A 26992-nucleotide genomic window follows, 5' to 3' on the forward strand; every position below is an offset into this window, starting at 1 on the left:
TTTTGAATTATGGTGCTGGAGGAGACTCTTGAGAGTCCCATGGACTGCAAGAAGATCAAACGCATCCATTCTTAAGGAAATCAGCCCTGAGTGCTCACTGGAAGGACAGATTGTGAAGCTGAGACTCCAATACTTTGGCCACCTCATGAGAAGAGAAGACTCCCTGGAAAAGACCCTGATGTTGGGAAAGATGGAGGGCACAAGGAGAAGGGGACGAGAGAGGACAAGATGGTTGGACAGTCTTCTCAAAGCTACAAACATGAGTCTGACCAAACTGCGGGAGGCAGTGGAAGACAGGAGTGCCTGGCGTGCTCTGGTCCATGGGGTCACGAAGAGTCGGACACGACTAAACGACTAAACAACAACAACAAGTTTGGTCCACCATATTAATTCAATATGGCATCGGGCACCCAATTGTAGATGAATCCAGTCCAAACGGGGTGAAACCTTGGGAAACAGCCCAGAGAAGCCTTTTGCAGCTAAAATACCGTGTTCTGCAGAGACCACCAACACAATGTCCTCGACACCCTAACCCATGGAATCACAGTTTAAAAAAGGGGGGGGGGGAGGCGTCACTCATTTCACTCCAAAATGGTGCCAAACATCAGTATAAGCCCCACAAAAGCCTTTTGCAGCCAATAAACATCATTCCACAGAGACCCCCGAAACGTTTTCTTTGGCAACATAATTTGCGGGGGTCACGGCATCCCCCCAAAACCATCACCATCCGATTCACCCCTAAACGACGCTAAACCTTGAGGAATGCCCTGCAGAAGCCTTTTGTGCCCCAAAAACTGTGTTCCACAGAGACACCCCCCCCCCCAAACGGCGTCACATTGGTTTTGGTTATTTGGTTGAATTATTCTGATTGCAGGTTTTATAGATGTTTATATTTATATTTATAAATATTAACTGTTACCAATCATTCTTGGGTATGTTGGCAAGCTTCTGTAATTCGTTCAGGTCCTGTTGATTAAAATCTTTGGTGCTGGTTTGGAGAGAATCAGACAACGTTGGGTTTTGGGGTAATACCCATGACCCTCATATTGAGTGTCTATTGTTCTGTTTGTGGGGTTTTTGCTGCAAAACGCTGCTGCAAAACTTTCCCCAAAGTTTGGCATCAGTTTGGAGTGAATTGGATGACATTTAGTTTTTGGGTTACCCTGTGATCCCTAGCTTTGAGTGCTTATTGCTTTGTTTGCGGGGCGCTGCAAAACACGGAATTTTTTTGCTGCAAAATACCGCAAAACATTTCCAAAGTTTGGTGCCGGTTTGGAGCGAATTGGACAACGTTGGGTTTGGGGGCATTAACGACAAACCCTGTTTTGATGCATCAATTACTCCATCTGTGGGGTGCTGCAAAACATGGACTCTTTGCTAAAACTGCTGCAAAACGATTGCAAAACTTTGGCGCCCGTTTTGAGGGGGATCCCAGATTAGGGAGTTCATAGTTAATCAAGCTTTTGGCTGGGGCTGTAGAGGGGGATGCTTCTGACATTCGGAGGTGCCACGCAGCTCCTATCAGGTGAGCAGGCTGGAGCAAAATCGAAAAGGTGCCATACAACAGAGATAAATTAAGTGAAGTCCTGCATCTAGGTACCAAAAAAGTGAAGGGCCCCAGCCTGGGATGCGGGATACCTGCCTTGGTGGTAGCAGCAGCAGCAGCCCTGATAAGGATCCCAGTGTCTTTGCTGGTTCTCAGTTGAGCCCAGCAGTGAGGTGTGACTGCTTAAAAAGCAGGTGCCACTTGAGGCGGCACTAACAGATGTGGAGGGACGCGGGTGGCGCTGTGGGTAAAAGCCTCAGCGCCTAGGGCTTGCTGATCGAAAGGTCGGCGGTTTGAATCCCCGCGGCGGGGTGCGCTCCCGTTGCTCGGTCCCAGCGCCTGCCAACCTAGCAGTTCGAAAGCACCCCCGGGTGCTTGCCCCCGGGTGCAAGTAGATAAATAGGAACCGCTTACTAGCGGGAAGGTAAACGGCGTTTCCATGTGCGGCTCTGGCTCGCCAGAGCAGCGATGTCACGCTGGCCACGTGACCCGGAAGTGTCTCCGGACAGCGCTGGCCCCCGGCCTCTTGAGTGAGATGGGCGCACAACCCTAGAGTCTGTCAAGACTGGCCCCTACGGGCAGGGGTACCTTTACCTTTTTAACAGATGTGGAGCAAGCCTGTCTCCACAATGGCTCTGCTCTGCTTCCACGGGCAGAGGCAGCGAATGGTTCTGCATTCCTGTTGCTGGAAGCCATAGGAGCTGCTGCATCCCATGTCCTGCTTCCCATGGCATCTCAGGAGGATGGAACCTTTGGCTCAATCCAACTGCAGGATTCTTATTTTCTTAAACTGCTCATGGCCACTGCTCCACAGATATTGTTGTTATACAATTCCATTCACCGTATAGATGGGTTTATGAAGCATTTCTGTATCCTTCTCCTGTGCCTAAGAAGAATTCTACGGAACAGTGGGTATATCCAGAATCACTGTTCACTACATCTGTTTGCGGACCACTTCGGCAGCATTGGACGTCATAAAACAAAGCTCTACGGCTTGTTTTCATCAGATAAGAATCTGACCCATTGCTTCTTTCAGAGACTTAACAAAGACTTTCAGAGACTTATAAGACTTAGGTTTATTTGGTTCTATGTTTTCAAGAGAATCCATCAGGAGTGCACATTTAGTGACTTTCAGAGATTTATAATATTTCTGTTTATTTGGTGTCTCAATGTTCCGTATAGACTATATAAAGAGTTCAATGTGCTCTACATGGGGCTACCTTTGAAGGTGACCCGGAAACTGCAATTAATCCAGAATGCGGCAGCTAGACTGGTGACTGGGAGTGGCCACCGGGACCACATAACACCAGTCCTGAGAGATCTGCATTGGCTCCCAGTACGTTTCCGAGCACAATTCAAAGTGTTGGTGCTGACCTTTAAAGCCCTAAATGGCCTCGGTCCTGTATACCTGAAGGAGCGTCCCCACCCCCATCGTTCTGCCCGGACACTGAGATCCAGCGCCGAGGGTCTTCTGGCGGTTCCCTCATTGCAAGAAGTGAGGTTACAGGGAACCAGACAGAGGTCCTTCTCGGTAGTGGCGCCCACCCTGTGGAACACCCTCCCTTCAGATGTGAAGGAAATAAGCAGCTATCCTATCTTTAAAAGACATCTGAAGGCAGCCCTGTTTAGGGAAGTTTTTAATATTTAATGCTGTATTGTTTTTAACACTCAATTGGGAACCGCCCAGAGTGGCTGGGGAAACTCAGCCAGATGGGTGGGGTATAAATAAATTATTATTATTATTATTATTATTATTATTATTATTATTATTATTATTATTATTATATTGCATTGTTGTAATCGTGTTGCCTTGGATATTACCAACATGCCTGCCTGCCCCTCTCCCTCCGAGAGGTTGGGTTGGTTCGGCCTCCCGCCCCGCCTCTCCACTCCCACTCCCAGCTGGCACCATTAAGCAAAGCAGTCTCAGCTGCATGTAAAACACTTTCTAAGCAAGCAAATGGGCCTCCTCCTCCGAAGAGCAGGAGAAGAGGCCCCCGTGGGTGACATGCAGAGAGGGGCAGGTAGCAGTGGCAAAGCCAGCCGTCGGCGGAAACGTGTGAGCCTCCTCCAAGCCCCTGCCCGCCCCATGCTACCGGCCTGCCCCGAGGAGGGAGAGGCAGCGAGCTGTCTTTTCTCTCCATCATGCCTGCGGGGCTTGTCCTGGCCGCCTTCCTGGTGGGGCACATGGCTGCTGCCAACAGCTCTTGCCAGGCCCTCTTTAACCTGCCAGGGGACTTCATCATCGGCGGCCTCTACGCAGTCCATAGCAATAGCACTGAGCGGAACAGGACCCGCCCACTTCAGCTGCCTTCCTGCGAGAGGTGAGAGGGCTGGTTTTGTTGTGTTATGTTGTGGGGGGGCTCTTTCTTCTCCCATCCCTGATGCAGAAATCAGGGCTGTTTCCTCAGCATGCTTCACCCCCTTTGACTCTTCCTCTGTCTTTGGCCAGCTGGTGGGTGACCGTTCATGGGCACCTGGTTGTGGGGGCAGCAATGAGGAGGCCGCAAAGGGTGCTGAGGAACACAAAAGGGGGGCTGGCTTCTGGCTGTGTCAGACCAAAAGGGGCCCACTTAGCCCAGCCTTCTCTGCTCAGAGCAGGAATCTCTCAGATAGGACTGGGGTGTAACACACAGCATCTTTCTCTAGCAGTTGTGCACACTCTTTTTCCTTGGACCGTCACAGAGCTGGGAGGCCAGGAATCGGGGGGTGCAACCTCAAGATTATGGGCCACAATTGGCCCTCCATCCCTCTCTAGCTGCCCTGGGCATGCCTCTCCCGGAGAAACCCACCCCTACCATTTTAGGAGACCTCTTCTCCAGCCACCCTCCTCCTCTGCCTGCTGGCAAGTAAACTTGGAGTCCGTTTATAACTAGTTTTGACCTACAAACCCTTGCATGGCTTGGGACCTCCATACCTCGAAGGACCGCCTCTCCGCATATGAACCCAGCTGGATTGTGTACTTGTCATCTGAGGCCCTTCTCTATACCCTCACTCCATGAGAGGGCTTGGAGGGTGGCAACATGAGAATGGCCTTTTCTGTGGTGGCTCCCCATCTGTGGAATGCTCTCTCCAGAGAGCTTGCCAGGTGAAAACATTCCTCTTTACTCAGGCCATCGGCCGTTAAATAATCTATGGCCTGTTAAATGTGTGTTGGGCTGGGGGCTGGGACTGTTATTATGATTATTTAATTATGCTCCGTATTATGTTTTTTATCATTATGCTCTGTAAACTATGTCCTTAATGTTGTACACTGCCCTGGGATCTTTGCATAAGGGGTGGTATATAAATAATAATAATAATAATAATAATAATAATAATAATAATAATAACAACAACTACTACTTTTATGTATAAATTTATTTGGTTTTTTCAGATTAAAATTTTGCAGTCACATATCCAACATACAACATTGAAACAAGATTCCAAGGAATCTCCAGAACTTCCCTCCTCCCCTTTGTGGGTCCTTTTGTTAATCATTTCCTCCTGCATCTTTTATAATAATCCAAATCTTTTACCTCTCCATCGTGTCCAAAATTCACCATTAAACTTCAAGTGTTATTCCAATCCTACTAATGATTTTAACTGTTTGCAATGGTTTTTAAGATAAATTATAAATCCCCCCCCCATTCCTTATTAAAATTTTGGTCTTCCTGATTTCTGATTCTTCCAGTCATTTTAGCCCTTTCGGCATAACCCACCAACTTGATCTGCCATTCTTCTCTGGTAGGGTTAAAAATTCCCACAAAATGTGTGTGTGTTGAGGTACCATTTCTACAGGCTTAATTGAGCTCCACATTTATTTCCTCAGTCTAAACCCTTGGGGCTATGTTCATTTTCAAGCCATGAGGCTGGCTGTTGAGGAAATCAACAATTCTTCCACTTTGCTCCCCAACATCACCTTGGGATACCACATATGGGACACCTGTCAAGACAGCCTTTACCTGCAAGCCGCCTTCCAGCTCTCCCCACACCAGTGGTGCCACTCGCACCAAGGAGGCTGTTCCCAGAGAGTCATCGGTGTGGTGGGTCCCGACACGCCCGAAATGACGCAGCTGACAGCGAGAGTCTTCACCTTCTACGGCCTTCCGCAGGTGAGCTGCTAAATTGATGCTATGCATTAGTCTCGGTGGCCTTTTTGAGAAACGGTTTCAACATCTGTCCCTGTAGCCGTCTCCACTCTGCTGAGCTGGTGGGCCTACAAATGGACTGGTTCCTTGTGATGTCAGCCATATTTGCATATATGTGCCAGGAAAGCTGTGGAATGAACCTCGAGGGATTCTCAGGCACCAAGCAACCATGTTGGGAGAGGGAAGGAAGACCCCAAAGGCAGCAGTTAAGTCAGCCAAATCCTTGTTAGGCCCTCACCAGTTGGGTGAATGTGTAAAGTGGAACTGGTCTGGAAGCTCTGACTTCCACAGAATGCGGCAGGCAGGTTGCTCCCAGGAGAGGATGTCCCAGGGCTATACTGGTTGCCAGCGTGCTGCTGGGACAGGTTCAAAGCTCTTGTGTTAATTCATTCACAAAGCCCTAAGCAACTTGGGCACTACATGTAAAATGTCCAAATGACAGACAATAGCAAACACAGCAGGTGGCTGAGAGTAGCCTGCAGCTGCCTCACCCAGCGATGTAGGCCGGCTTGGGAGAGTTGGCAGCGCCCGCCGTTCAGGGCCATGGCTCAGTGGGCACAGCCCCACTACCACAACGCTTGCATGCAGAAGGTCCCAAGTTCAACCCCTGTCAGGGACTGGACTGAGGAGGAATGGTGGAGACTGCCCTCCCCTCCTCCTGCACTTCCCAGAGAAGAGGGAGAGACAGTATAGATTTAGAACAGTGGTTTGCAGAAGGTCACAGTTCAGAGGCTGCAGAAGGGAGAAGCTGGGAAATATTGGGAGAGGAACAGGGAAAAGAAGCAACACCAGGGGAGAGACAGTTGACAGACTCAGTGACTTGAGAAAGTATTCCACACACCCCCCTCCTAGGACCCAGCGGGCATTGAAAGTAAAACAGAAAGCTCAGAGGCAGAAAGCACAGATCGGCCAATGTAGGGATGACATATAATAGGAGAGATGGAGGGGTTTACTCAGAGCAACGCCATTATCCAAGAGAGACTGCATTTCTATGTCTAGGGGCGTAGGAAGGGGGGCGGTGGGGGCGGGTCGCCCCAGGTTTCACCACTGAGGGGGGTGACAAAATGCCGGGCAGCACCCATCGCGGGGCCTGCAGCATGCCTGAGCCACGCATCTTTCCTAGGAGTGACACAGTGGCTTGGGCGCCCGCAGACTCCGCACTGCCCCAAATGGTCCGCCTGCCACCTCCCCCTCAGCTGTAGGGCAGCTGAGTGGGAGGAGGCAGGCAGACTTCTCAGAGGCCCTGCGGAGCGTCCTGCCCCGGCTGGTCCTGCCCCTGGACGCAGGGCACATGCGCCACCCCAGGCGCCCAATCGGCTTGCTCCGCTGCTGTCGATGTCTCTCTCTGTGAATATTGACTGAAAGATATTGGTAAGAGCTTCTTGTCTTTCCCTTACTGGCAGACTGCCGTGAGGGAGGGGAAACAGATTCCTTGAAGCCTGACAACCCCCTTGCATCTGGCATCTCCAGGCAGGGCTAGGAAACATTCCCTGCTGCCAGGCAGTGTCAACCACATAGAACTAGGTGTATGTTGTTAATACGTTGTTTAATGGCCAGTGGTTGCTCATGTTGTAGTTGTTAATGTTTTTATTTCTATTTTTTTCAAAAAAAAATTGATTTTCAAAATTTCAAAACAGACAAACAGACATACATACATCCTGTTTAAATCTTGGTAACATTATTAAGTGACTCAAATCCCTTTGGTTGAATTTCATTATAAGAGTTTTCCAAAATCTATTTTTTCAAAAAATTAACTTGGTCACTTAACATCTTTCATTCTTTCTAATTTAACTTTAAACATCTTAAAACTTATCTTTACATATTTGAATCCTAAGCCTATCTATTTATTTGCAAGCTTTTCCAATTAAGTTATCTTAACATATTTAGCTAAATAGTCTTTAAATTTAATCCATTCTTCCTGATACTCCTCTCCTTCTGGTCGCGGACTCTTCCAGTCAGGTCATCCAGCTCCAAAAAGTCCATCATCTTCATCTGCCAATCTTCCACGGTTGGTATTTCTTGTGTTTTCCAATTCTTCGCTAACAAAATTATTGCTGCAGTTGTGGCGTACAAAAATCATTTAACATCTTTTTTGGGCAATTCCAAACCTGTTATTCCAAGAAGAAAGGCCTCTGGTTTTTTAATAAATGTATATTTCAACGTTTTTTCCAATTCGTTATAAATCTTCTCCCAGAAGTCTTTCACCTTGGGGCTGTAGTTGTAAATGTTTTTAAACTTGGTCGCGAGTATTAGGTGACTAATGGACGCGATAAATGAGAGCTCCCCCACTTTCTCCATCTGCACCTGGTAAGAACACATACTGCTCTAGGCACTCTCTGAGCTGTGCACACACCATTCCATATTGCCCTCCTGCTTTTAAAAACGTGCCTGTCTCCTGTCCAGGTCTCGTACAGTATCAAGAATGAGATCTTTGCTGACAAGAAGCTCTTTCCGCTGCTTTTCCGTACGATCCCTAGCAATGACCACCAGGTCTCGGGGCTCATCTCCTTGATCTCGGCCTTCGGCTGGGAGTACGTCTCCGCTGTGGACAGTGGCACCAAAGCCAGCGAGAAAACAGTTCAGTCTTTGATTGCCAAGGCAGCAGCCAAGGGCATATGCATTTCCTACCAGGGGCTGATGACAGCCGATCTCCGCATCTTGGAAAGCCGGCTGCAGAGGGTAATTGAGAACATAGAGAAAGCCAGAACCAACGTCGTCGTCGTCCTTTCCAATGTGGTCATTACCAGGAAGTTCTTCCATGCTGTCATCAAACTGAAGATCAAAGGCAAAGTCTGGATCGCACCCGAGTCCTGGATCTTAGCCGACACCATTGCTTCCATACCAAACATCGAGCAAACAGGCACCGTGCTTGGACTCACCGTCAAGCCAGTCAAACTGCCTCAATTTGTACACTTTGTTGGGAAAACGCTACAGCACTCCCCGTCAAACAAGACGGATGGCCCTTTGCTCTCTGAGGCCCCGACGGTGGAGGCTTGCTCCCAGTCCTGCGATGAGAACCAACTGCTCTCCCCAGACGCTTTAGCCAACATTTTGAACAGTTCCGTTTGGCAGTGGTCTTTCTATTCATACGCTTCCGTCTATATCTTGGCCGAGGCCCTCCACAACCACCTGGGGTGCAGCCTGGAAGGATGTCCAGCAAGCAAGGAGTTCAAGCCACGGCAGGTAATAATAATAATAATAATAATAATAATAATAATAATAATTTTTATTTATACCCCGCCCTCCCCAGCCAAGGCAGGGCTCAGAGCGGCTTACAAGCAATAATAAAAACAAGTTGAATGATTACAACTTAAAAACAACATTAAAATACAACATTAAAATATTGAAACATTAAAATATTAAAATGTAGCCTCATCGCAGGAGGAGAAGGAAAAGAAAAAAGAAAGAGAGGGAGGGAATCAAATTGGCTCCAAGCCAAAGGCCAGGCGGAACAACTCTGTCTTGCAGGCCCTGTGGAAAGAAATCAGATCCTGCAGGGCCCTGGTCTCATGAGGCAGAGCGTTCCACCAGGCCGGAGCCAGTGTTGAAAAGGCCCTGGTTGAAGCTAATCTAACTTCCTTAGGGCCCGGGGCCACTAGGGTGTTGCTATTTATGGACCTTGAGGCTCTCCGTGGGGCATACCGGGAGAGGCGGTCCCGTAGGTACGAGGGTCCTAGGCTGTGAAGGGCTTTAAAGGTCAAAAGCAGCACCTTAAATCTGACCCTGTACTCCACCGGGAGCCAGTGCAGCTTGAAAAGCACTGGGTGAATATGCTCCCATGGAGGTAAGCGCTACGTTCAGGGGAGCAGGCACCACTGCTGCTGCTGTTTTGATAAATAGCATCCTCTCCCCGGGGTTTTTCCTTTCAGCTCCTTTGCTCCTTCCCAAACATCTGGTATGTTTGGGATCAGGCTGCTCCATATCTCCCTTTGTTCAAAGGCAGGCTAGGAAGCGCCTGTCCTCTACCCTCAATGCCTGGAGGAAGTCGGCTTGAGGCACCAAGGGACTAAAGCGCATTTGCCACTCGCCTCCCTCCTGTGTCCATGTGCAACATGTCTAGTTGTATTCTTTTTATTAATTGTTTTTTTCCTTTTTCTTATTATGTTTTTACTGAAATTTTATTGGTGTTAGCCGCCCTGAGCCCAACTCTGGCCGGGGAGGACGGGATATACAGTGAGGGGCGAAAAGTATTTGATCTCCTGCTAAATTTGCCTGTTTGCCCTCTGACGAAGAAATGACCAGTCCATAATTTTAATGGTAGGTTTATTGTAGCTGTGAAAGACAGAATAACAACAGGAAAACCCCCAGAAACCCAGAAGACAAAAGTCAGAGAATGATGTGCATTATAATGAGTGGAATAAGTATTTGATCCCTTTGCAAAAGGCGACTTAGTACTTGGTGGCAAAACCCTTGTTGGCAATTACAGAGGTCAGACGTTTCTTGTAGGTGGCCACCAGGTTTGCAGGACATCTCAGGAGGTATTTTGTCCCACTCCTCTTTGCAGATCCTCTCCAAGTCAGTAAGATTTTGAGGCTGATGTGTAGCTACTCAAACCTTCAGCTAGAGTTAAATGGGCAAATTTAGCAGGGGATCAAATACTTTCCCCCCTCACTGTAAATAAATTGGTGGTGGTGGTGGTGGTGTGACTTAATAGCATCCGATAGGTGTCAGCTAGTGCCTCCACAGTAATGGCTGCAGCCAGAGCAGTTTCCCCAGCTCACTCGGCTCAGAGACCCAAGGCAAGCAGGTGGCATTCAGATGTCAAAGGCAGTAGCTGCCTTTAGGATCAGGTGCCCTGAGGTTGTGGGAGGAAAGGGAAGAAACTTGAAGCAGATCTCTCCCATCACCTGGGAGAGGAGTGGGTGCAGTGTCTGTAGCAGAGCTGCTGCTGCTGCTGCTTCTGCTGCTGCCGCTTCTTCTTCTTCTTCTTCTTCTTCTTCTTCTTCTTCTTCTTCTTCTTCTTCTTCTTCTTCTTCTTCTTCTTCAAAGGAATTTCCATGGGGGAGTGGGAGAGAGATAATCTCAAAAGGGCACTTTTAACCTTTTCATTAATTTTAACTAATTTAAATAAATAAAAAATAAATGCCATGAACCGTGCGTTTTAACAGCAAATCGTTGTACAGTGGTACCTCGAGTTAAGAACTTTATTTGTTCTGGAGGTCTGTTCTTAACCTGAAACTGTTTTTAACCTGAAGCACCACTTTAGCTAATGGGGCCTCCCGCTGCACCGCCGCTGCACAATTTCTCTTCTCATCCTGAAGCAAAGTTCCTAACCTGAGGTAGTATTTCTGGGTTGGCGGAGACTGTAACCTGAAGCGTCTGTAACCTGAAGCGTCTGTAACCCGAGGTAGCATTGTAATTTAAAGAAACTTGGCATTTAAATTCTAACTAAATATGCCCAGAATGCTTGACATAATTTTTCTAGAAAATCCTGCTCAGCGTGAATCTCTGGAGAAGGCTGACATTGTTTCCTGCCTGCAGCTGAAATAAAGCAAACAACAGGGATCATCATCTCTCAGGCCAATGTTTAGCTGTGCTACCCACACATCCTTCAACAAGCACAGTAAACCCCTCCCCCTGCACCCCCAAGACGCAATTCTCTTCTCATTTCAGTTTTATGAAGCATTGTACAAGGTGAACTTTCCTCTGCAAGGCAACACCATCACATTTGGCCAAGAGGGAGATCTGTTCCTGGGCTACAGTGTCGTCACCTGGAGCTGGGAAAATGGCACGGCTGCTTTCAAGATGATTGGCAGCTACAGTTCCCAAGCCCTGAATATCAACAAGTCTGAAATCAGTTGGCCAGCACCAGGGGATCAGGTATGACACCAGGCGAAACACCCAGAAAGAAGGAAAACACGGGCGATGCTGGATGGAGATGATAGATGTTGGGAGAGAGAAGTCTGGAAGAGATTCTTACTCTCCATAGCAGAGCTAAGCACAGTGGCAAATGCTCCAATTTACATCTGCCCACCTTTAAACAAATGTTCTCCACATAAATACTCAGGCTAGAATAAATCACAGGCACTTAGCTTTCCAAATAAGTGAAGCTTTTACTCACAGAGATTCCAGAAGTTACAAGAAACAAGTCTCTATCCACTGGCAGTAAAAATAAGAAAGAAAAGGTTCCAAATGACTCCCCAAAGAACTTGGTTTCCATATGAAAAGAATCATGCAATCTTTAGGTTAACAAAGACGCAGGCTTTAAAATCTCCATTTTGGAGAGAGTCAGCTCACTTGCAGGGAACCCAGTTGCTTATTTCAGGAAGCACAGAGGGGGAAAGAGAGAGAAGGGGTGGGGAGGAAACAAAAGGCTGCAGGGAGCCTGCTAAGCAACTTCTCCACTGACAACCTGAGCTCGGGTTAACCCTTTCATTCATGCAGCTGTGAGTCAGTAGCTAGATCTTACAAAAGATGGGAGCTGTACTCTAAGCATCTGGAGGGCATCAGATTGGGGAAGAGCTTGGGGCTTACTTGGACATAAAAGAACCTAAGAGCAGCCATCTGGATCTGACCCAAATGGCTCCTTCTGCTATGGCATTCCGTTTCTCACAGTGACCAAAGAGATCTTTCGGGGAAGCTTCCTCTTGCTGCTTCCTTGACATCCACATGCTGCCTATCCAAGGCGTTGCTGCAGCTCCTGGATAATTTAGCTTGCTCTCTTGCACACCTTTTCCAGCTTTACAATATCCTACATTTTTTTTAATTCATTCATTTAGACAAAGTAATAATCATAAGTAAATAAGAATAAACATGTGTACCCCACCACTGAGACCATTCCATTGTAACTATCCAACCTCCCAAAATTTCAACACCCCTTGTGATGGTTTGACCCCCTTCTGTTTTGACAGTACACTACATTTTTCTGATATAATATCCTACATTTTTCTCAACATAGATTTCCATAAAAGCCTTGTGATATTGGGGGACTGATTTGTTATTCCTTTTTAATGACCCCTTTTAATGACGGATACCACATTGGATGGGTGCAGTGAACTACCGACTGACTTCTACAAGTCGCCAACAACTCAAATGCCTCCACTTAACCGAACTCTCCTGTTCTAGGTCCCCAAATCATATTGCATAGCAGTGTGTGAAGTGGGTCAAATCCGAAGCAAGCAATTGCTGGAGGAGTGTTTATGTCGCTGTGACGACTGCCTGGAAGGGACCTATCAAAACGAAACAGGTGAGTGCAAACACCGCGTGGCTCAGGGAGCCTCATTTGTGAATCTGGAGACAAGTTCTAGCTCCCTCCCTGGACTCAGAGGTCATCAGTGCCAAGTAGGCAGAGGCGGAAGGCAGGAAAGAGTCCCAAGGTGTAGGAGTTACGAGTGTCAGATAAGGTGGTGGGTTCAAATCCCCGTTCACGAAGTCTTTCGTGATGGCGCCAATTCCGCCGAATGAACAAGAGTCCAGAACAGGAGTGCAAAGGACCACTGCTGTTCACTTTTGCCTCTGTCCCTTCATGGGCTGACAGAGGGTCCTCTGGAGGGTTTGTTTTTGTTCTGAGTCACAACACAGCTTCACCCTCTGCCCCTCTCCCCTCAGCAGAGACTCGGGCAAAGGGCTCTTTGTGGATGGCAACACAGGCTCCAGTGATTGTCTCTATCTGACTCCACGACCTTTGCAAAGGCCCATGCTGAACTTTGCACAGAGTGTGGGGCTCTGCAAGGCCCCAGGAAGCTCACCAGCTATAAGACACCATCTGGGGGAAATGTGGGATTAAAAAATAATTATTAATTATTACGGATTATGATTATTATGCCAGATTTTGCACAGAGACTGAGGATTGGCCAAAGCTTTTTTCACTGTCCACAATGGGTAGGCAGGGCTCAAAAGCAGAACTTTAGAGCTGGAAGGGACCCCAAGGGTCATCTAGTCCAACCCCCTGCAATGCAGGAATCTCAGCTAAAGCAAATGGCCATCCAACCTCTGCTTAAAAACCTCCAAGGAAGGAGTGTCCACAACCTCCCGAGGGAGACGGTTCCACGGTTGAACAGCTCTTACTGTCAAAAGTTTTTCCTGATGCTTAGTTGGAATTTCATTTCTTGTAACTTAAGTCATTGGTTCAAGTCCTACCTTCCAGAGCAGGAGAAAACAGGCTTGCTCCCTCTTCCATGTGACAGCCCTTTGGACATTTGAGGATGACCATCATATCTCCTCTCAGTCTCCTCTTTTCTAGGCTAAACAATACAGTGGTACCTCAGGTTACATACGCTTCAGGTTACAGACGCTTCAGGTTACAGACGCTTCAGGTTACAGACGCTTCAGGTTACAGACTCCGCTTAACCCAGAAATATTACCTCAGGTTAAGAACTTTGCTTCAGGATGAGAACAGAAATCGTGCTCCGGCGGCAGCGGGAGGCCCCATTAGCTAAAGTGGTGCTTCAGGTTAAGAACAGTTTCAGGGTAAGAACAGGCTTCCAGAACGAATAAGTTCTTAACCTGAGGTACCACTGTACCCAGCTCCTTCAACCATTCCTCATAAGGCTTGGCTTCTAGACCCTTGATCATCTGAGCTGCCCTTTTCTGCACATGTTCCAGCTTGTCAACATATCTTTCCTAGCCTGGGAGAGATCCCCACACGGAAGTCCTGGAGAGTCAATGTGGAGACAACAACACTGAGCTAGTCGGTGCCCGCCTTGGTGTAAGGCACTTTCTTCTACTTCTAAGCTGACTGAGCTTCTCCTTTCGTCCTCTTCAGGTGGAGACACTTGCATCCTGTGCCCCCCGGGGATGTGGTCCCCTCTGAAGAGCAGCACCTGCTTCCCTCCGCTCATCACATATCTCAACATCACCACCACCACCATCTTGGCCCTGGTGATCCTGACCATCGTCGACTTCTTCCTGCTCTTTGGCTGCTTGCTGGTTTTTGCCCTCCACCGTCAAACGCCAGTGGTCAAAGCGGCTGGAGGCAAGCTGGCTTTCGTCATGCTGGCCTCGCTGCTGGCTTCCTGCACCACCACCAGCCTGTTCGTCGGGAAGCCCACCGAGGTCACCTGCCTGATCCGGCAGCCCTTGTTCGCCATCAGCTTCACCGTCTGCGTCTCCTGCCTCCTGGTCCGCTCCTTCCAGATCATCTTCATCTTCAAAATGGCCTGCAAGCTGCCCCCCGGAGCCGCCAAGTGCTGGGTCAAGTACAAAGGCACCTACGTCTCGGTAGGCCTCAGCTGCGGCCTGCAGGCCCTCATCTGCCTCCTCTGGCTCCGCTTCTCCCCACCCACGTTGCAAGAGGATTTTGTGAGCGAGAGGGAGGTCTACCTGCAATGCTCAGAGGGCCACTTTATGGGGCTAGGAGGGGTGCTGGGCTACATCACCCTGCTGGGCGGCACTTGCTTCGCCTTCGCCTTCTGGGGCCGCAACCTGCCCAAGAATTACAGCGAGGCGAGGCTCCTCACCACCAGCATGCTGGTCTTCCTCATGGGCTGGGGCAGCTTCATGCTCATCTACATCACCACCGAAGGGAAGGGCAAGGGGATCCCTGCCTTGCAGATGTTCACGGTGCAGACCAGCGTCTATGCCATCCTCTGCACCTTCTTCCTGCCCAAATGCTACCTGATCCTCTTCCAGCCGCAATTCAACACGGTGGCCCATTTCCAGACCTGTATCCAAGCCTACACGGCCACAGTCAGAAACGCCGAGCAGTGAGAAGCCTTCCTTGGGGTGGGGAAAAGGCTTCTCCCACAGGACTGCAGGAAAACTTCTGCTTCAACATGAAATAGGGGAGCCTGAACACCAGAGTAGGGGGCTGCACACTTCACCTGTGTTGTAAACATAGGGTGGGTGCTTGGAATCAGAGAACATCTGTGCGCCCAAGAGCCAAATAGCAGAAACTACAGAGCGAGGCTGCATTTGTATATTCCAAGCTTCTGAGAATTCGGTGTAGAATTTCAATGGATTTTAGGGCAGAGGTCCAATGAAAACAGGATTGTCGATGGTGCTGCTTGGCTACTGCCAAAGAGCACTGGTCCACACATAAGCAACTCTCTCTGCCGCTTGTCTGTGTAATCTTTGCTGGGATCCTACGTAACAAAGTGATAGCTGCTCCTCTTCCCTCCACCACCATCAGAAGGCAAGATCAAAGGCCCAAGTAAGACACCCTCTTTCCAGAATTAGGGCAGGGATAGGGAAGCCTAGGGACGCGGGTGGCGCTGTGGGTTAAACCACAGAGCCTAGGACCTGCCGATCAGAAGGTTGGCGGTTTGAATCCCCGTGACGGGGTGAGCTCCCGTTGCTTGGTCCGTTTCTGCCAACCTAGCAGTTCGAAAGCACGTCAAAGTGCAAGTAGATAAATACCGGTAGGTACCGCTCCGGTGGGAAGGTAAACAGCGTTTCCGTGCGCTGTTCTGGTTCACCAGAAGCAGCTTAGTCATGCTGGACACATGACCCGGAAGCTGTACGCCGGCTCCCTTGGCCAATAAAGCGAGATGAGCGCTGCAACCCCCGAGTCGGCCACGACTGGACCTAATGGTCAGGGGTCCCTTTACCTTTACCTAGGGAAGCCTGGGGGGGGGGGCTAGATGCAGCTGGAGTTATGCTTGTCGTCCTCATCCTCCGACTCTTGGCCACATGGTCTGCTGGGGCTGATGGGAACTGGGAGCTCACACAATATTGGGCAGGTCCCCATTCCTGGTACAGTGGGAAGGAGGAGGGTGAAGAGGAGTAAAGTCAAGCTGCAGGAGAATCTGGGGAGGGGACTGTTCCTTCACACTTCAGCACCATCTACCCAGGGCAGCAGAATTATTTTACAAAACTCTCTGTTGGTGTTTTCAAACTGATCCCTAAGTTCAGTAGTGGTGATCTACAAAGGGGTATTCCCACTGTAAGGTGCCCCTGGGGCAAGGCATTTGACTGTTTTTGTAAATAATTTACAGGTATGCTGCTAGGGTTTTTTAAACAACCAAGTGGTATATAAATTTTGTTAAACAGGATAAATCATTGCTTTGGAAGACTTAGCCAAAAGTAGACTCGATTCAGCATCAATTCAACTCAGGTGTTATGCATGCTATTAAAATCCTTAAGTTCAAGTTAGGGTGTGTGAAAGAATTGTGTTTTTGTATCGTTTTCCTTCATTGGGGGGGCAGTCGTACCCCTGCTGTGGACAAGTGTGTGTCTGTTTTTATGTTGGATGGCATCTCAAACAATTGAGGCGTCCCTTCTGGATTTCAGGCACGCAACTAACTGCATTGATCCAAAGCTGCTTTCTTTCTCTTAAACATCTATAAATAGTGAATATGAAAATTAAGCCTAGAAGTCATTTGTGCATAGTCAACATGAAAAATGTCTCAACCATCTATGTATTCCCTGCAGTACTCTCTCAGAATCGCTCTTATTTAATCACTTCCCTCAACATTTATCTTCCATTTGCATGACTTGACTAGGCAAACCAGATAATTTGATAAGCAAACACTGTTTTGCACGGAGGTCAAAATGCCATTTTGCACCTGTGATTCTGCAATTTAGGCTTCCAAAGGTTTGCTAGAAAGGGGGAATGGAGGCCGTGGCTTCAACCTATCCCTTGTCAGTTACTTGCTCCATTGATAGTTGGCGAAATCTTGCATCTTTTCAAACAATGAAACAAATCCACCCCTTTGCCTATGCTGACAAATACAGTGGCAGACCAACACGGCTACCTATCTGTAAGTGGTACCTCGGGTTACATATGCTTCAGGGTACAGACTCTGCTAACCCAGAAATAGTGCTTCAGGATAAGAACAGAAATTGTGCTCTGGCGGCGTGGCGGCAGCAGGAGGCCACATTAGCTAAAGTGGTGCTTCAGGTTAAGAACAGTTTCAGGTTAAGAACGGACCTCTGGAACGAATTAAGTTCTTAACCCGAGGTACCACTGTACGTGGCTTCATCTGGTAAAGCTTAGCTGAATTCCAGCCCCAGGATGGCTGCCCACCTAGCCCCAACTTCATATGGCTTCAAGGCCACCACCTTAGCAAGCCTGTTTTGCAACACATTTGGGTTGCAGGTGGGTCACTGCTTAAGTTTTACAGTTCGGTGGTTTTATTTTTGCTGTTGTACTCACAGATTTTTAAAAATTGTTTTATTGGGATAAAAGATAAAAGAACAATGGGATGTGGGTTCTTAAATAAATAAACAGGGCCACAAATACAAGACAAACCTCTTCAACAGAGTTCCTCTTTTATTGAAAGCAAGTGGGTCTCGGAAAACACAAAAGGGACTTGGACAGCAGCACCTTCCCCTCCAGGCTGCTTCAAGTTTCCAGGCTTAAGTGCAACTATCATCTCTGCTGCTGCTGCTGCTGCTGCTGCTGTGGCTGCGCTTAAGGGGGCTGCCTGACCTGTGTGAGAGTGTGTGTTGCTATTGCTATAAAAGGGAAAAAAGGCTTTCTGTCACAAGGCTTTCTCTTCTTTCAGCAAGGCACTGCCCTAGTCTTTCAGGACAAGGGGGGCCTTCACCTGTGCGGCCACCTCTTTCCCCAGCAGTGTTTCCACAATCACAAGGCCAAACTCGAAACTGGTGCCGGGTCCCCGGCTGGTGAGGATGTGCCCATCTTTTTCCACGCGGCTCTCAGAGTATTTGTAGTGGTCTTCAGAGGAAAGCACAGGGAAAAAAACAGAACAGGTTACTCCAGCAGGCATCAGCCACAGGAAGCTGCCTTGAATGTGTAGGAAGTAACTCCACCCCCAACTATGAACCTCATCCACTGTAGCAAGGAGAGAAGCCGCAATTCTAATCCTTTATTTATTTCATAAAATTTATATACTGATGGTTTGTAAGGGGAGAGGGACACCCAAAGAGGTAAAAACCTCAAACTTTGAACTGCTGCCGGATTTAGGTCTCGCAGAACTGGCAATTCCTCAAAACCAAAGTCTCTAATAATACTCGTGTGTTACCCGACATTCCTTTTGGGGGAAAGGCATCTTAATTACAATTCTGAGCTGTGCTTCACGAAACACTGTCTGCGCACGTCAATCTCTGCCGTGCGCCTGCAGCCACCTACCTCCGCTCATCATCTTGTCTTTGGCCAAGGGATGGGTTGTCACTTTGCATCCGTATCCGATGCCATGTGCCAGCAGAGCAGTGGGTCCTAGAGATCAACAAAGAGCCGTCACTTGTGCACACTTTATAGCGGGAACCCTTTTTTTGGAACCCGGGGCCACATTTACCATGCTTGAAAGATGTCCCAGCATCGAAGTGGCAAGTGAGGCCAGATCCACAAAAGTGTTGGGAATCCCTCACCCTTCCATTACCACCATCACACGCCCTACCCATGCAGAATTTGGGAGGAACAGTTAAGTGTGTGCAGTTAATAAGCTTGAAATGATAGCATTAGGTTTAAATGAAGGAAGACCATAAAATCTCTCTCCCCCCCCCCCCCCCCGTTTTAACAAAACTTCCAAATATGTAGGATGACAATTCCCCAGTTGGAAACAACCAGCAATTACCGTATTTTTTGCTCTATAAGACGCACCAGACCACAAGACGCACCTAGTTTCTGAGGAGGAAAACAAGAAAAAAAATATTCTGAATCTCAGAAGCCAGAACAGCAAGAGCGATCGCTGTGCAGTGAAAGCAGCAATCCCTCTTGCTGTTCTGGCTTCTGGGATAGCTGCGCAGCCTGCATTCACTCCATACGACGCATACACATTTCCTCTTACTTTTTAGTACGGAAAAAGTGAGTCTTGTAGAGCAAAAAATACGGTAAGTTATGCAACTTGTAGTACACCCATCACCATTTGCTTGGGAGTAAATCGCACTGACTCGGGCGGCGCCGTGGGTTAAACCACAGAGCCTAGGACTTGCCGATCAGAAGGTCGGCGATTCAAAAGTCTGGGAAGGGGTGAGCTCCCGTTGCTCGGTCCCTGCTCCTGCCAACCTAGCATGTCAAAGTGCCAACCTAGCATGTCAAAGTGCAAGTAGATAAATAGGTACCGCTCCAGCGGGAAGGTAAACGGTGTTTCCGTGCGCTGCTCTGGTTCGCCAGAAGCGGCTTAGTCATGCTGGCCACATGACCCAGAAGCTTTATGCTGGCTCCCTCGGCCAGTAAAGAGAGATGAGCGCCGCAACCCCAGAGTCGGTCATGACTGGACCGAATGGTCAGGGGTCCTTTAACCTCCCTTTAAGTCCCACTGAACAAAGTACAACACATACTGAACTGATCTACATAACTAAGAGAGGGAACTTTTATGCAGAGTTTCAAAGCGATCTCCCTCCTTTTAATCTGGCGACAAAAACACCATTGTGCCCTGTGTCATTAGCAAGTCACTAAAAGATTAGTCCTGGTTAAACCACTGAACTGGAAGAGGAAGGTAACAGGAAGTTTGGTAACACCTTTCGGGTGTGTAGAGCTAGCACAGAACCCAGAGTTCACTCCTGCCAGTAAGTTCCCTGTGGGGAAGGCGCTGGTGAAGCTGACTCCTCACATCCTATGGGTCAACTTCGACAGGGGGCTGGGGCTGCCCACCTATCAGTCACCTGATGTCGCCATGACTGCAGGTCATTTGACAGGTAGGTGGCTCTGCCCATATGTCAAAGTCAGCCCCACCTACACCCTAAGGAGGAGGTTGGCTGGTTCTTGCATTTGCAAATACAAATAAGCAGTTGGAAGGATTATTATTGCCACAAAGTAGAGGGAGACTGGTGTTTCCCCACTGGCCAGAAGAAGCCAACCCTTGCATTGGGAAACCCTTGCATTGAGAATGACACTAACTCCCACTTCAGGGGAGTTCCTACAGCAAGTGTGCCTAAGGAGAGACTGAGTCAAGGATCCCCACTACAATGAGAGGCTTCCTGGAGTGGTAGGCCAAGCTTAAGACATCCACATGCATTTCTTGCAAACGGATCCCTTCACAAGAGCCAACCCAGAATGCTTTTGAGCAACTCTCAGGAGTCTGCGGAACCCGACACTCACAGCACCCAAAGGCCAAGTGGTGAGAGAAGGTCAAGCCACACCACATATGGCAAGCACAGCACAGCCCGGCCAGCCACCCTGTCAGAAGCAGCAAGGAGGAAAGAGAATCACAGCCAGCAGCTGCTAACTGGAAGAGGGACCTAGGATTCCATGGGGGAAATGCAGCTATTTCTGCAGTGTTATTTTGTGTCACATCCCAACTCAGAGAAGCTGCCCCTAAAGGAAGCCTCCCTTCAAAAAACAAACCAGGCCTGCTTCGCTGTATAAACAGAGCGTTTTCCACCTGGGGGCAAGCACAAATAACGGGATTGTTATCTTCAAGTTTCTCTCCTCAACGGGTAGAGATTTGAGACAGCGTTTCAACTCTCAGTTTTCAAACCCGCAAGACTTGCAGCAAGCCAATATTAGTTGTGTTTTTCTTTACACCATTAGTGGCACAAGAAAGCCAAACCTCAGAAGTGAGGCAGCCAATGGCATCAGCTGTCGTAGGCGAAGCTCTATGCAGGGTTGGTATCCTGGATCTTTGGAGTGTTGGGTGCGGACCTTGATAGCATACCTGCACAGATGGCAGCAATCAGCCCTTTCCTGCCATCTTGGTCTTTCAGGACCTCCTTCACAGCAGGTGACTGCAAGGAAAGATATTATTTGATCAACAAGCTATCCTTTTCCAGCTATGCACACAAGAAGGCTGTTATGTATAAGAACTGGTCGTCCAACAAAGAAAAAGGATGCAAAAGAAGGTGTTGGAAGATTTTGTTGTTACTAGATGACTAAAGGAAACTGCTTCTTCCTCTCCCTGCCCCCACACCCCCAAAACATGCCATTGGGCCCTCTTTTGTTTCAAAACCGCTCGAGTAAGCCTGGCTCAATTGCAGATTTATATCTACAGCATTATACAAGGGAAGGGAAGGTGGACCAATTTCCCCCAGAAAAGAAACCAGTTTAACTTTAGACGACTTCCGGTTTGACCCGCGGATAGCGAGGAAGCACGGAAAAGTTGTTACCTCTGACAAGTTCTGAGCTCCCAGGTTCCCTCCTGGCAATACCACCACATCATAGGGTCCCTAAGAATAGAAAAAAAGCATTAGCAAAAGAAAAGCATGAAGACTGGAAAAACAAAAGTAAACATCTTATTTGCAGCTATCCTTTAGCAGGCAGCCGAACGCTCAATATTGTGCCATGGCTCAATCCTGGAATAAACACAAATAAGCGTCTCTGGTGTGAGGGTTTTCCCTTCATCATTAAAACTACAGGATTTTGGGGACTGTGGGTGGGCAGAAGAGATCTTCCGGATCAGAGGATGCTACTTCCAGACAGATTTGATCCTAGCATCTTTCCCCTCCCTCCAAAAGTTATAAATATTGTGGGGTGTTTTGTTTTTTTCATAGTGCCATTTCTTAGCATCTGTTTGACATGTAAGGTCATAGTGTTTATTTAAACTCAGTGGCACTGAGAATCACTATCCACATTTGCTAATAGAACACCACGCAGAAACTTGCAAGTTCAACCACTGCATTTCCCTTCTGTGGTCATGATTCCATGAAGCCACATGCAGGCACCGTGAGAGGTTTCTCCAAAGTTTCCAGGGTCACCATTTGCTTCTTTACCGGTCAGAGTTTCCAGCTCCTTAGCAATTCCCCCTCTCTCCTGATCATTATCACTGTGCAAGCTGAAGGTACCCTTGGGCCACCCCTAGATGATGAAGAAGAAACTTGGGCATAATATGAAAGAGGTGGGGCACCCATTTTTTTTGCAACATGGAATCTATGTGGCACCAACCTCCTTCCGGGCATCTTCCAAACTCTTGTCAGGACAAATTAAGACATCTCGGCTGCACTGCACAGGCTCTTTCCCAGTCAGGCCGGCTACGGTCACAGAGATCTGGTGAGAAAACAGCTCTGCTTTATTTGCCAAAATCTACTGAGTCACTGAAGAAATGGAAATAGTTTGGGGGAGGTAAATTTTTGCATTAGTGGTCCCCAGCACAATGGGGATTTAGTAAATTTGCATATAGCGTTTTCTCCCCCACCCAATCCATCAGCAAGTAACCAACCCCACCTACTATTATTCAGAAAGTTAACTCTCTGAAGAATCCCTTGGGAGAAATCTATACAGGGAGCAACATAACTGAACAATATCTCCCACCTCTCCCTGACTGCAAATAAATGTCCGCAGACATTCTAGCATACCTCCTCTAAATATGCTGTGGGCATACAATAGCTGTTAAAGAGGCATACGTGGAATTAAGTGGGTATATAAAACTCAGAGGACTGATGGTTGGTCTGCACAAGTGGCCAATCAGAAAGAGTCCCCTGTAACTGGCCTCTGTTCTGCAGTCCAGCCCTGCTCTACAGCACATCATTTTGGTGTCTAGCAAGTGCCAGCCAGCCTGCCTCTGGATGGCTTTTGGGATGGTGTGGTTTACTTTATTTCACTATTTGCTTATTAGAACAGGGTTTACAACATTTACAAGAACAGTTTTTATTTGGGGGGGGGGTTCTTTCATGCCAAAACATTTGGTTTTGTGAGGCCCATGAGGACAAGAATGATAAAACCGCTGTAAATCCCTCTGAGCCCACAAAACAGGCAGACCTATATCTACCTACCTGCATAAACCTACATCTAGATAATCTGTGTCTATAAATCTCTCTCTCCTTTCCTGGCTTGAGCCTGCAGGGATGGGGGTCTGCTTCTCTATATTGTAATATAACCTTGTCCCCAACATAATAGCGGGGGGGGGGGGTTGGTGGTATGGGAAGGGGAGTGATGGTGATAGGACTGTTGAGAATGTAAACCTACCCATCCTTAATACAGAACACAAAGTGGTGTTTGCATGGAGCAGAAGTAGAGGAACCCAAAGCCCTCCAGATGCTGCAGGGCATCAGCTCCCGTCATCCCTGGCCATCACCCAGGCTCCGGGTTCAGCCACCTTCCGCTCTGGAGGATTTTTCAAATGACAGGTGGCCTGCTGTACTTCTCATGCTTGCCTACGCAAGGGAAACTCAGCAGAAATGGCTTCTCAAACCACTTCGCAATTGCCAAGCAACTAAACATGCCTTGTCTATGCAACTCTAAACAATGCACGAGCCCTCCAGGTCCCAGGACTAAACAGTCAACACTGTTGCAACCAGCTCAGCATCTAGTTCATGAGGAATCCACCTGCAGGCAACAACGCAGAGGCACAGGACAACCATTTTGGCTACTGTAAGCTCCTTATGCCAAGGAAGGGACTTGCCTTCCTGCACATAGACAGTGTCTTATTGTTAACAACAACAATGCCAGGAGGAATGGAGGAAAGGAATAGATATCTAGGAAGCCCCAGGGCATACTCACACCTGCCCTCCTCATGATGTCTGTGGGGATGACGGTTTCCATCTCTTCAGCTCCTTTGGCCAAGATCACCAGAGCCCTTTTGGCAGTCATGTTGAAAACTGGGCGTTTTGCTCGGCTCGATAACAAAAGGCTAGCTCTCTCTCTCTCTCACACACACTACAGACCAAGAGAGAAACAAAGTGTTAGGCAAAGCAACATTTATCTGCACAGTTTATTGTTCAATCACCACTGCTCAATACTCCAAGCTGCAGCTAGACTGAGGAGTTACTGAAGAGAAGGAAGATATAGCAAGGAGAATTGCTGGACAGAGGTCAACGTTAAGTGCCTTAGCAGCACCTTAAAGCAGCCAACATCAGTATGGCCAGGAACACCCACAGAGTCCTGGGAAGATCAAAGGTCACAGCACTTTTCTGAAAAAAGCCCTGGTTTAGCATTTCTTTCTTGGAAGAGTGATGAAATAGGAGCTTCCTGCCAGCTGCATATCTGATCTCAACCCTTTTTTAAATCTACGTCAATCTTCGAGGGAGACAAGAGATCATAGATACCCACTGCCTTGGTTATGAGGGACACCAGGCAAGAAGAAGCGATCTCATAACTACAGCCCAAAACGAACAAACCACCAATTTGTGACTGAGGGGGAAAACCTTTTGCTGGGGAAATGAGGTCATTTACTTCCAAGTGCTTGGGGAATGACATTTTTCCCTACGTCAGAAGCCAACTCTTGCCAAGAAGACATAGGGAACCTCATCTCCAACTTTTATTGCAAGGAAGTCATAATGATCATTAATCTGGCAAGGTCACAAGCTGCAATCCTGCCTGAAGCAAGCCCCAATGGGCTGACCACCATTTTTCTATTGCCCCTTTTCTAACTTTACAGTGGTCAAATAAGCACCTTGGGAGAATGCAGAAATACAGAGTCAAGATGACCCAAGGGCTCGCTACATAACAACTGCAATGACAGTTATCTATACATCTCGCCCTTGGTTAAACGTTCTGTAAATCGGTATGAGAGCACAGGTTTCTTTCACATTTTCAATTACTTTTGCCAGCAATTACAGCAACTAGGCCTGCTCTGAATGTGAGCGGTACAGTAATGGCGGGTAACTGATAGGATTCTCATCAGTTGCAGCCGATTCAGACGTAATGCTGAAAAAAATAGTTTCTGAACTGAATTTACTGAGAAGAGAAAGGAAAGCACACAATGCTTGAATGCTATTAGTTAGCAAGGGTTGAAGAAAATATTAAGAACAGCACTAACACAGTGAAGCTAAAGTGAAAAGGAAATAAAACCTGAAGAGCTGTAGGATCAGGCCCACAGGCCAACCATACGAATTCAAGGCTACAATCGGGGACCAGAATCAGATGGTAAGAGCCTTTTTGGTAAAATGGCTCCTGCAATTGGTGCCCTCTTGTCAGGGAGGACACAAGGAGCACAGAGCCCTCTCTCCCCAGAAGTGTTGCAGGAGGAAAACTGCAATATATTGTTAGCCACTTTTGCAGATACGCAGTGAAGGGCTTGCAGCTCAAATCTCTGCGGAAATTGCAACCTCTCAAATATTAATTCCATGGCCAGTATCTATGCATAAAAGACCCCATCATTATTATACCACTATCCAGATGGCTATGCAGCTGAGAGTGCACCGCTTATTGCCAGCAGTGCAAAATAGCTCTGCTTTGCTATACCTATTTAGCTGAGTAGGAAGGAGTTAAAGCCCAGCAGTGCAGTCCTGTGTTATCCAGTGCATTTGGTCTTTTTCAGGAAATTGGGGTCAGTGGGCACAGTTGTGAAAGCAGGGGACAGATTGGAGGTTTCAGCCTTGGGTATCTGGATGCCTGGTCTACCCAAAGATGGAAAGCAAGGGCAGAGGAGCAGACCTGGTTGCTGTCTGCCTGTATGCTTAGAGCAGGGCTGGAGAAGGGGCGTGGGGCGGGGCTGATGTTGTCGGTCATCTGGAGGCCTGCCCCGGAGAGGCGGAGGCACGCACTCCCCTGGACCACCTTGACGCGCGTGTCGTAACCCGGGTCACCTCAGTCGTGCGAATGCGCGCCCAGCCAGGCCTCCCCCGCCGCGCTTCCCATTGGGGGATTTGCCCGGCTTTCAGTCTCAAGGGAGGGAGGGAGGGAGGCTGCTGAACACGCGAGGCGGAGGGGCGGCCTTCCGGCGGCTACGAGGGAGGATTTCGCCCCTCCGCCTCCACAGCCAGGCTTTCGCTTCACCCAGGCGCCCCATCCCGCCACCTTTTGCACGCGCCTCTTTCCCGCACGCTTATTCACCCGTTCTTACGTGCAAAAGGCGGCGGCAACTGCAGCTCCTCCTCCTCCTCCTCCTCTAGAGACGAGGCGGGCGCTTGCTGCTGCTGCTGCCGCTCGCTGGAAGCTCGCGATGGCTCTCCCGTCAGCGAAGGCTAATGGTTCCTCCTCCCTCCCTCCCCGCTTCCAGGAGGAATGGTACAGCCGGAGAGCGACACTCGAACTCCCGTGAGGAGGAGCCTCCGACTCCCCTTAACCTCTTCCGCGCCAGCCGCGGCTCTCCCTCTCTTACAACAGCCCCTCACATTTCAAGCGGCATCTCCTACCACTTTAAAGAGCGGCGACTTACCCCCCCCCCCAAGGAATCCTGGGAACTGTATTTTGTTAAGGGTGCTGAGAACCGTTAGAGGTCCCCTTTCCGCCGCTCCCCCCCATAAGGACTACAATTCCCAGAATTCCCTAAGGGGAAAACCGTTAAAGGCTGCGAGAATTATGGCTCGCGAAAGGGGGGGAGGGGAAGTCTCCTAACAACATTGTGGGAGCTCACCGCGAAGCTGCCTGCATGGTCTATGGCGAGAGGGTGGTGGGGAGAGGGCGGCTTCGCAGAGACCCGGCACCTCCTCCCCACCAACGTGCCCCCTTCACAGCCACAGTCTCCAGCGCCCTTAAACTACAGTAGCCAATAATATTCTTCTTTTTTGGGGGGTGGGGGAGTCGCGCGCTTTAAATGTCTTTGGTGAGAACTTGTGTGGAAATTCCCTAGCGAGGGGGTCTGATCTGAGGAGACTCGTGACGTATTTCGCTTTCAAGCCCTGCGCGTAGCGGCCGTCATTCGAAAAGGTCGCGGCT

General features: G+C 48.6%; 2 protein-coding genes across 3 annotated transcripts; one reads left to right on the plus strand and one right to left on the minus strand.

Moving 5' to 3' along the window:
• Positions 1-3458: 3458 nt before the first annotated feature.
• LOC114602369 (taste receptor type 1 member 1-like) lies at positions 3459-16703 on the plus strand. Its single transcript, XM_028740511.2, has 6 exons — positions 3459-3870; positions 5358-5640; positions 8080-8859; positions 11290-11496; positions 12742-12862; positions 14381-16703. The coding sequence occupies exons 1-6, from the start codon at positions 3692-3694 to the stop codon at positions 15322-15324; spliced, it is 2514 nt and encodes an 837-aa protein (XP_028596344.2). The 5' UTR covers positions 3459-3691; the 3' UTR covers positions 15325-16703.
• Positions 16704-17809: 1106 nt separating this feature from the next.
• PARK7 (Parkinsonism associated deglycase) lies at positions 17810-26714 on the minus strand. 2 transcript variants are annotated; one of them, XM_028740514.2, is made up of 7 exons: positions 26691-26714; positions 23894-24049; positions 22340-22441; positions 21565-21624; positions 21117-21186; positions 18650-18736; positions 17810-18235 (listed from the first exon to the last, which is right to left on the minus strand). In XM_028740514.2, exons 2-7 carry the CDS (start codon positions 23981-23983, stop codon positions 18075-18077), a joined length of 570 nt encoding a protein of 189 aa, XP_028596347.1. In that variant the 5' UTR covers positions 23984-24049; positions 26691-26714; the 3' UTR covers positions 17810-18074. The 2 variants fall into 2 exon arrangements, with proteins under 2 accessions (XP_028596347.1, XP_028596345.1); XM_028740512.2 differs by lacking the exon at positions 26691-26714 and adding an exon at positions 26178-26464.
• Positions 26715-26992: the final 278 nt, after the last annotated feature.

Source organism: Podarcis muralis, chromosome 7, assembly GCF_964188315.1.
Source record: "Podarcis muralis chromosome 7, rPodMur119.hap1.1, whole genome shotgun sequence".
Classification (NCBI taxonomy): domain Eukaryota; kingdom Metazoa; phylum Chordata; class Lepidosauria; order Squamata; family Lacertidae; genus Podarcis; species Podarcis muralis.